The sequence below is a fragment of the Equus caballus genome, chromosome 4, assembly GCF_041296265.1.
Source record: "Equus caballus isolate H_3958 breed thoroughbred chromosome 4, TB-T2T, whole genome shotgun sequence".
Taxonomy (NCBI): Eukaryota; Metazoa; Chordata; class Mammalia; order Perissodactyla; family Equidae; genus Equus; species Equus caballus.
In genome coordinates this window covers 65,259,660-65,270,264 of record NC_091687.1, presented here as the reverse complement: position 1 = coordinate 65,270,264, position 10,605 = coordinate 65,259,660, and the positions used below count along the sequence as shown (strand labels likewise).

The window sequence follows — 10,605 nt, the reverse complement described above, 5'->3', positions numbered from 1 at the left end:
CTCCAAGGAGCCCGGCTACCTTCTAGGGGGGAGTGGTATTCAGAGATCAAAATCTAGGTGCCAAGGATAGCCATGATCCCAGGCCCTGAGTTCGTGTTACTATTTTCACTTCAAAGTTAACACAGGGTTTTTACTTCATTGTTTTTATACTTGTGTCTTATTTTACACTGGAGTTTTCTTGCACCTAAAAACATTAACAAAATTACTCTTTTAATACTTACACCAACCCTGTGAGATATGGGAATCCACCTGATGTTATATAACTTGTCATCATAACTTACGTTATGGTCTCTATTTGAAAAGCAGGAAATTGAGACGAGAGGCGCCCAAGGTTACACGGCCAGTAAATGGCAGCGTTCGGATTTGAACGACACGCTACTTCCATCAGAGAAGGGAGCCCCAGACATTCAGAGGTGCTTCTCCAGGGAGCAAAGGGTCCTTGGAAAAGGTATCAGGGAGACGATTAGGGATGGGGGTGCGGGAGCAAGCGGATGGGGTGAACAGATCGGTCCTGACCGACTCCTCCAACCCGGGAGGGCAGGACCAGGACGAATTGCCGTGTGAGGGGACTGTCGGGGTCGTGGCCTGGGTCGCTGTTCCACCTCAAGTCCGCCCAGAGTTCCCTGAAGCGCACACACACCCAGGAACCCAAAGGTGAGAAAATCCGGCTGGGACCAGCTCCCTGCAACCCCGGTACGGAACCCACCAGCCCTGACCGGCTTCCGCGTAGTGCCCGCCCACCCGCCAATCAGAGGGAGCCATGAGCACGGGGGCGGGACAACAGAAGAGTGTGTCCAATGAGGAGTCAGCCCCCGGTAGCCTCAGGACCAAGCACTTTAGAATCGTGGTGGAGAGGGAAGAGGAGGCAGTAGGCTTGGCCAATCAGAGTGAACGACTCACGTCGTTGAGGACCGGTAGCCAATCAAAAGAGCTCTTGCACCCAACTTGCCCTGCCCACGCTTCCCGCCTTTCCCTTAACTCCGGAGTCCACGGCAAGGCGGCCACAGGACAAGGGTCGTAGGCCGCCGTGCTGCGCTCTCCGTCCGCTTCTCACACCGCTGCTCCCGACCCCGGGCTGTGCAGGCGCCTGGTGGGGACATGGAGGACTCGGGTTGCGAGGACCTCCGGAGCCGGGAGGCAGAGAGTTTTCTCTACTTCGCCTACGGCAGCAACCTGCTGACGGAGCGCATCCACCTCCGAAACCCCTCGGCCGCGTTCTTCTGCGTGGCCCGCCTGCAGGTCAGTGCGCCCCGCGCAGGCCCTGCGAGGTGGAGCCCGCGCTCCAGGTCGGGCCAGGGCCCGGACTCCAAGAAGTCGGCAGTACGGGGCTGGGAATGCAGCGCTTCCTGCCAGGAGAACATCGGGTTCTCCTGGGCTGCCCCCTGCTCCACTCTCCCGGGCCCTGTGCTTGACCCCAGCGAGCCCGGCTACCCCCGCATCCGTGTTCTCCGAGGCTGCCTGGGCGCCCCCTCCTAACGTGTCCACCAGCCGCTCCTTCGGCCCGGATCTGGCTGCCCTCTCTGGTCCCCTACCTTTGGGCCATCCTCCCAGAGCCCCTTCAGTCTGTACCCCTGGGAAGCCATTTCTGACCCAAGTCAGGGAATCAGTTGCCTTCTGTTATGTACATCCCTTTGCTACAGGACTTGTCACCTGGTATTGTCAGAATCCGTTTACCTGTCTTTTGCTCCTAATCAGAGAGGTCCTGAAAGCTCAAACCATGTCTGATTTATAGGAAGGGCTGAGCTCACTTAAGTCAGGTGGCTGGATGAACCATAACTCACCTTGGTAAAAATCACTGCTCTTCAATACAGTCCATTCATTCATTTAGTACATATTCTTCCAGCCTTACCTGGAGACACGGAGTACGACTGGCTGCTTTGAGACCTCCCAGGCTATAGGAGAGATGTGCAAACAAATTATGGGCAAGACCTTTTGACATGGTTGAACTAGACAAACATGGTCTCTGCTGTCATGGTCAGGATTCTTAGTTGCAAGCAACAGAAAGTGGCTGATTTAAGCAAAAAAAAAGAATGTGTTGAAAGCCTGTCTGAGGGCTCACAGAATGACAGGAAGGTGGGACCACTAAGCTGACAAAAACAGGCAGGCATAAAGGGAGGCGTGGCAGCCATAGCACAGCCAGCGTCACAGGACAGAAGCAGCCCAGGAAGGGAGGACTGCACCACTGCTGAACTTGGTAAACATGGATGCTGCATCCTGCATCGCCGTCACCACCTGCTCTGGACCCTGCCTGCCACTGTCGCTGCACCCCTGCAGTTCCTGAAACCCAGATGTGGTTGCCACCATCAGGGTGGAGTTTCTGCCATCCTTGGGCACTAGCTTCTAATACAAAGCCCCAGGCGGGCGCCCTGATTGGCTAAGTCTTAGCCTTGTGCCCCTGCCCTGACTGCAAGCAAAGCTGGGAGAACCAACTTCTGGCACTCTCTACCCCTCAGACTCATAAGGTAGGGAATTCCCCAAGTGTGGGAAAGAAGTTTAGATGCTTATAGTTGAGATGAGGGGGAGAGATAACAAGCAAATGATTATTCAGTCACAGTTTAAGATGGTCAATCTTAAAAAGGAGACGTATTGTACGTTCCTCTCAATTTTGCTGTGAACCTAAAACTGCTCTTAAAAAAGTGAAGTCTTTTTTTTTAAAAAAAAGGAGATATACAGGGTGCTTTGGGAGTGAATGACTTGAGGACCTGACCTAACTGGGATGCTCAGTAAAGCTCTTCATGAAAATGTGACTTTTAAGCTGAGACCTGAATGAGTTTGGGGGGCGGGGGGCGGAGTTGGGGGGCGGGGAGACGAGGAAACAACATGTACAAGAGACCTCAGGAAAGCAGCAGCTCCATCTTCCAGCTAGTGTGGCTGGAGTTTAGTGTGTGATGCGGATGTAGCATGAGAACTGAAGAGGTAGGCAAGGGCTACGTGTTGCAGGACCAGCAGAGGCCGGGGAAGGCTGGTCTTCATCTTGAGAGCACTGAGAAGACCCATTGCAGAATTTAAGCAAATGAAAGATCAGATTTGCCTCGAAAGCTCATTCTGGTTGCTGTGGAAAATAGATCGGAAGGGGGGCAACAGTGGATGTGGGGAGCCCAGTTAGAAAGCTTTTGTAGCAGTCTATACTGGAGATAATGGCCCCTTGGACTAGAGTGGTTGCAGTGGAGGGCAAATGGACTTGGGACATTATTTAGGAGATTAGAGTGTCAGGCCTTGGTGATTGATTGTGAAGGGAGGAGGAGATGAATAGGGGTGACTAAAGATTTTGGTGCAACAGGGAGGATGACGATGATGTTTGTAAAGAGAAGAAAAGAATCAGGTTTGGGAGGGAAAAATCAAGCTTAGTTTGAACATACTGAGTTCGAGATGCTAATTATACCTCCAACTGAGCAGGAGAATTTTAGAACTACTCACTACGTGTGCTAGGCTCTGTTCGAAGCATTTTTGAAGCTCAGAAGAGAGCTGGGCTGGATTAAAAGATGACTGGAGTACTGGATGGGATTTGGGATGGCGGGGAATGTGACTGTCTTGAGCAAACTGCTGAATGAACAGAGAAAAGGGCCTAAACTGAGCCCTAAGAAACCCCAACATTTCAAGACCACGTAGTGGAGGACGAGTTGGCAAAGGGTATTGAAGAGTTCAAGGAAGAGCCTGAAAGTCTGGAAGGAGGGAGATCAAGACAAGGTGGTTAACTATGTCAGCAGCGGAGCAAGATGAGGAATGAAAATTCTCTGTTGGATTTAGCAATCGGCAACGAGTTCCTAGTGTGGTGGTAACTTTTAGCAGATCTGTCGATGTCCTGACAGGGGTACTTGGTCCTGGAACATCCAGTAAACCAATTGAAGGTACTGGTCACTCAGAGTAGCCTTTTTCCTGAAATGTCTGACAAGGTTTTTAAGAAAATAAAGGTGACAAGAATAAAATAGAAACCTTAGATTTATTATCTAGTCCAACCTTTTTTTTTGTTTGTTTTCTGATGAGGAAGATTGGCCCTGAGCTAACATCTGTGCCAGTCTTCCTCTATTTTGTATGTGGGACACTGCCATAGCATGGCTTGATGAGCAGACCCAGGATCTGAACTGGCAAAACCCTGGGCCGCCGAAGTGTAGCACGTGAACTTAACCACTCAGCCACAGGGCCGGCCCCTGTAAGCCACAGTTTTTGTTGCTGTTAAGTGGGTGTGATCAAGTTCTTGGCAGGATAAAAATGAGAGTCCATATAAAGCTCATAGCACAGTGTATAGAACCCAGTAATTTTCCAGTAAGTATTAGCTGCTCTTATGATTATTATAGATATATTAGTACAATTCATGAATATTAGATTAATGTTCATAAGTATACAAATCACCCTCCATTGCCCGCTCCCTTGGGACAAACATGGTGATTTATGCTAATAGGATCCTCTCTACAAATATAGAAGTTAGAACCCTAAGTAGCCATCACCGAGCTTCAACAGATGTGTACACTCTCATTGCCTCTAAGTTAAAATCTATGTATATGTAAGTGGACTGGGAAGTAATTTTCAAAACTGAAAGTAGTTGTGTTAAGGCATTGGGATTATGCCATTCCCCCCCCCCCCCAAACCTTTTGTTTATGGTAAGATACATGTGCATATTCAGTATACATTTCATTTTTTAAAGAAACGTGTGAACAAAGACTGTCCTTGAGATCTGGGTCCTCGTTTATCTTTGTATTTTCCACAGCTGCTTACGCATAGAAGGAACTCAAAGTTTATGTTTTAATTGCATGGAGTTCAAGGTAAATCTTTTTTTATTTTGAGGAGGGAAATTTTGGTTCAAGTGGATATTGATCATATCACTTTGGTTTCCTTTGTAGGATTTTAAGCTTGACTTTGGCAATTTCAAAGGCAAAACAAGTGAAACTTGGCATGGAGGTATCGCCACCATTTTTCAAAGTCCTGGCGATGAAGTATGGGGAGTAGTATGGAAAATGAACAAAAGCAATTTAAGTTCTCTGGATAAGTAGGTGGCTTCTAATTATAAGTTAAATAATTACTAATTCAGAAAGTGGATCATATACAAGGATGTGTATATATGTGCTGGTTTTTCAAAACCATGTGCTACAGACATCTTTATACTTTAGAGTTAACATAAGAGGTATAATTGCATTTGCTGAAAAGAAAAGCCTGGAAGGGTCACACTTTCTGATTGAGACTTGGGAGGACATTTGTCATCTCTTCTGTAAAAGATGGAAGTCCTTATTTTCATCCTGTTTGTCTTTTATGAAGATCTCTTTGTGGTTTCATATTGTGTGAAAAGGCATGAAGATTTTTGTAATTGTTACATATTTTTCTTGCTTTCAAAAGCAGTTGTTCAATTTTCATTGAGCCAGTTTTTAAAAAATAATTCTTTAAGGTGGCAGTTGAATCGGTAAAAGGTGATAATAATTTGTAAAAACTTTAACAACATATTAGAAATGCTTTGATACTGTTTTAACTGGAACGCTCAAGAGTTGTGTGGCAGAGCATTTAATACAAAGAAAGTCGCCAGAAAAGAGCAGGATTTGAGGTGAGCAGCTTCCCTGACATGGCTGCTACTTCACCTCACTTGTGGAGAGAATGAGCCATCCTCTCTACTTTTCTCCCAGTGGGTATTCTCTTGAGGTCAGAACCCACAGTCCATTTTTTGTAGCCCAGAGAGCAATGCTTCAGGGGTATAAAGATTGAAATAACTACAGTGAGGCATGTTTTTAGATAGAATAAATATAGAGCTCTGTTAGAAGTATACCAAGTCTCAGGTTTTCTATTTGACATGCTATGTTTACTTTTGATGTGGTAGTATTTACATGTTCTACTCTATCCCAAAATACTTGGGAAGCAAGTACATCCCTGTATAGTTAGACTTTTAATCCAGTAAACTAACTTGGCTGTGTCAAGTATGGTTAAAATTTGGCTGTTCTGGTTTCAGGCAAGAAGGGGTTAAAAGTGGAACATATGTCCCAATAGAAGTTAATGTTTACACTCAAGAAGGAAAAAAAATAACCTGTCGAAGTTATCAGATGAAAAATTATGAGTCTGCTCCCCCATCCCCCCAGTATAAAAAGGTAAGCTATTTACAAAGATTTTTGGTGATTCCTTTTTAATTTTCACTAAACTAAGATAAAGAATATCTTGTTTTTAAAATGCTTTGTGTGTTTTAAATTCTACGTAAACAATTTATTTTAATCAAAATGTTTTTTAATACAAAAAGGATAGTATATTTACCTAAAGTGCAAATTCAAAAATGTTCAGATTTATTTGAAATGATAGAACTATGTTCCTAAAACTTTGTTTATTAAAAAAGAGCTTTTATTAAGAAAGAGCTTTTAGAAATGTATGAGTCGTAATTCTAGGCATGTGTTTTTTCTTTCTTTCTTTCTTTCTTTCTTTTTTTTTTTGGTGAGGAAGATTTGACCCTGAGCTAACATCTGTTGCCAATCTTCCTCTTTTTGCTTTAGGAAGATTGTCCCTGAGCTAATATCTGTGCTAATCTTCCTCTCTTTTGTATGTGGGACACTGCCATGGCGTGGCTTGATGAGCGGTGTGTAGGTCCACACCTGGGATCCAAACCCGCGAACCCCGGACTGCTGAAGTGGAGCATTCAAATTTAACCACTACACCATTGGGCTGGCCCTGTATTTTCTTTCTTTTGTTTTTTTTTTAAAGATTGGCACCTGAGCTAACTGTTGTCAATCTTCCTTTTTTTTCCTGCTTTTTCTTTCCCAAATCCCCCCAGTACATAGTTGTATATTTTAGTTATGGGTCCCTCTAGTTGTGACATGTGGGACGCCACTTCAGCATGGCCTGATGAGTGGTGCCATGTCTGTGCCCGGGATCCGAACTGGCAAAACCCTGGGCTGCCGAAGCGGAGTGCACGAACTTAACCACTCGGCCCCGGGGCTGGCCCCTGTATTTTCTTTCTTAAAGTAGAAAATAACATGCTAGTTTGTTTTTAGTAGATTTACTCTATACATATGCTTTTGTAATCTTTTTTTCCCCTCCACAAAACAGAATTTCATGAACACTAAGATTCATTTTTATGGGGAAAAAGTATATTTCCTATTGCTGAAATGTTTTCCATCCCTAGATGGAAAAAAAAGGGCACACTGCCTTTCAAAATCAGGGAAACCACTTCCACAAACACAGGAAAAGCATGTGGGATAGAGACCCCAACATCCCTTTTCAAAAACCCAAACTGAGGTACTTGTTAGCAGGCAGAATCAGGACATGGCACCTGGAGTGGGTGACGCAGTTCCTGTGCCTGTCTGGAATTTTCTAGGATGCAGCCTAGAGGAATTAGCCTGGGATGGATCTGGGAAGTACCACTGAACACAGTTGCTGTCTATTCCCTCATGTCCAGTTCAGAGGTGGAGTAGACTCTGGGATTAAACTAAAACTGCTACCTGTAAACTTTAAATTTTTTTGAGGAATGGAGTTTTTTCTTAAAAGATGATGCAAACTCTAGACAATAAGTTTTTGTCTTAGTATAAAAATATTTTAAATCACATTATTGATTAAAATTGATATTCCATGAGGGTGTATCGTGTAGCGTTGAAAACTCCCTGCCCATTCACGCTCAATGTGAGAGGAATAACTGTCTCTCTGTTTTGTTCTATAATTGTTTATTCTAGAGTTATCTGACAGCTAATAGTTCATACTTTGATGCTGCAAATAAAGCTGTGGTATATTATGTTCCTAACTAAAAGGGATTTTTTTGTTGTTGTTTATTTTAACTATTTCTAGGTCATTTGCATGGGTGCAAAAGAGAACGGTTTGCCACTGGAGTATCAAAAGATGTTAAATGCAATAGAACCAAATGACTACAAAGGAAAGGTCTCAGAAGAAATTGAAGACATTATCACAAAGAGGGAAACAAAAACTCATTAGGACCTAATAGAATAGATCTACAAATATTTCCTCCGTGTGCTAATAGATTTTTAATGGTTAGAAAAGGGATCTTCGATATCTCTGTATTTAATATATTTTCACCAGTGCTCTGAAGGGACATCTCAGTTGGGTGACTCCTTGTTTTCAGAACATAAAAAGAAACTGGGTTAGGAGTTAGACAATTGAAAAGAGGGCCTCAAGGCACCAGAAGTGCATGACGGATGGATGTGGGTACTCCTTCTGTGGGCACTTAAAGTTATTTTCTTGAGTGGATCTGAAGTGTCGTCTTGCTCTGTGACAGAGGATCGATTTGCAGCTTAACGGTGGTGCTGGTGAAATGCTCTGCTCTGGGATTTTTTAAATCAGCTTAATAAGAGCGAGCGAACTGCAGAGGCAGTTGATAATAAAGTTTTTTTAATTTAAAAGATGGCATGCTGTTCTTAGAGAAATGAATGTGTTTATGGTTTAGCCCATAATCCCTCCTAAAGTACTACATTTCATTTTATTAGAGAGACTCAGATCATCACACGTGCTGGGGCTGGTCTTGGCCACACACAGTACACTGGAGGATTATGGCACAGACTCTGGAGCCAGACAGCTGGGGCCAGCTGTCAGTTTCACCACTTTCTAACTGGGAGACTGGGTTATTTGACTCTGTGCCTCAGTTTCCTCATCTGTAGAATGAGGACAGCCAAAACTCCTATGTCTTAGGATTGTTTTGAGGAGTAAATATATGTAATGAGTTTTGAACAGGACTTGCCATATAATAAGTATTAGCAATCATTATTGTTCTTATTAAAGAATTAAGTTTGGGGGCCGACCCGGTGGCGCAGCAGTTAAGTGCACACGTTCTGCTTCCACGGCCCAGAGTTCACCGATTCAGATCCCAGGTGCGAAGGTGGCACCACTTGGCAAGCCACGCTGTGGTAGGTGTCCCACATATAAAGTAGAGGAAGATGGGCATGGATGTTAGCTCAGGGCCAGTCTTCCTCAGCAAAAAGAGGGGGATTGGCAGCAGATGTTAGCTCAGGGCTAATCTTCATCAAAAAAAAATTAAGTTTGTACAGGGCCATCCTAGGAACACGATTTTGAAATAGAAGAGTCAAGATTGCAAGGGGAAAATGTTTTCCAGAAGCTACGGTTTGATTCTTGGCTTATGAAGAAATAGTCACCTTCTTAAAGTTATTTACTGAATGAATGGAGGAAAGAAGAGTCATGAATAAAGCGATACTGGTTATCAGAAAATCTGTCGTGTCTCTGTGGAAGGCGGGGCCCTGGACCTTCAGAACAGGTTATCAGAACGAGAATGAACTTGCTGCAGGAGCATAAAATAAAGGTTTGGTTGGTTCTCTTGGGAAGAATGACTGAAGGGCTTTTCAGCAACAGATGCAATTCTGTACTGAGACTGAGCCATAGACTGCACGTTAGACCGTGTTTTATAGCTGTTACACTGCACTATTTTCAAGCACACCCTCTAATATTCTAGTTTTCTCCAATTCTTAACTCCTTCCAAAGAAGACCAAGTTTGTCAATGACCCAGAACCCGGTTATGGTAATATAGTGAGCAAGGCTCAGTTTTGCTATAGATACTAAAAATTGAATGTTATTCTAATAATCTATCTCACTTACCTAAAATGACAGCTTTCATTATGAAATTTAAAACGCTAACAATAAGCCTTCATGCCTGGCCTTTTAAAAAAAATCTGGTGGGGCTGGCTCCGTGGCTGAGTGGTTAAAGTTCTGCGCACTCTGCTTTGGCAGGCCAGGTTTACAGGTTCGGATCCCAGGTGTGGACCTACTCCACTCATCAGCCATGCTGTGGAGGCATCTCACATGCAGAGTGGAAAAAGATTGGCACAGATGTTAGCTCAGGGCTAATCTTCCTCAAGCCAAGAAAATAAAAATTAAACAATCTGGTAATCATGAGAAATACTGTTTTAATAGTTGTTTTCAGGGTAGTACTCCCAAATGTCATATGTAACAGATTTCCATTTTACCAATGATTTTGGCCCTCTAACCACAACACAGTCAGCTTCTGGATAAACTATAACAAATGTAGTTTTTAAAAAGAATTTCTGGGCTTGCAAGAAAATAAAGGAAATCTTAAAGGTGTACCAGTCCCTCTCTCACAAAAGAAAGAAGATAAACTGAGCTGAAAGGATGGACAGTACTGGTAAACAAATGCCCCTGATGTCCTTGGGTGCAAATGCCAATAACAGCCCTGGAAGTAGACTACTAGCCCTTGAGCACTCCTGCCGCAGGACAGGAAAACAACCTGAGGATTCTGTGTGAAACCAGGACCCTCCAGAAGAAAATGGTCCCTAGTTGGTAAGCCTAGTGACCCCCAGCAGAGCAGAAGCAAGTGTTCTCTGAAAAAAGCAACCCTAATTTAGGTCCTTAGGATTTCCACTTAAAATTTTAAGAGATAACAGTAAGGGAAATGGTACATCATGAATGAGAAGGGAAAAAGCAAATTTAGATCCCCAAGGTTTTAAGATACTGAAATGATCAAACTCAGGATATAAAATAAGTATATAGGGAGACTTGAACTTCTGGGAAGGTAGAGCAGACATACTCTTCCGTCTTCCTTTAGTTAAGTACAACTAAAATTCTTGAACATTATATATAACAAGAACTGAAGACTCAAAGATGGAGAGAAAGCAGGCTAGCTAGGGATCTCAGGACCCAAGGCACGACGTGGTGCTGAACTCCCTAAAT

General features: G+C 43.8%; 1 protein-coding gene across 1 annotated transcript; it reads left to right on the top strand.

The window, feature by feature from the left end:
* Positions 1-924: 924 nt before the first annotated feature.
* Positions 925-9,132, top strand: GGCT (gamma-glutamylcyclotransferase). The gene is made up of 4 exons (XM_001499594.6): positions 925-1,239; positions 4,839-4,984; positions 5,930-6,065; positions 7,744-9,132. The coding sequence occupies exons 1-4, from the start codon at positions 1,099-1,101 to the stop codon at positions 7,885-7,887; spliced, it is 567 nt and encodes a 188-aa protein (XP_001499644.2). The 5' UTR covers positions 925-1,098; the 3' UTR covers positions 7,888-9,132.
* Positions 9,133-10,605: the final 1,473 nt, after the last annotated feature.

What these genes read in the sequence shown, in the direction of transcription:
- GGCT (XM_001499594.6), top strand. Translation starts at nt 1,099, where the DNA reads ATGGAGGACTCGGGTTGCGAGGACCTCCGGAGCCGGGAGGCAGAGAGT. An exon ending in TCTGCGTGGCCCGCCTGCAG is followed by an intron (nt 1,240 to 4,838) that starts GTCAGTGCGCCC and finishes TTTCCTTTGTAG; the next exon opens with GATTTTAAGCTTGACTTTGG. An exon ending in CATCCCCCCAGTATAAAAAG is followed by an intron (nt 6,066 to 7,743) that starts GTAAGCTATTTA and finishes AACTATTTCTAG; the next exon opens with GTCATTTGCATGGGTGCAAA.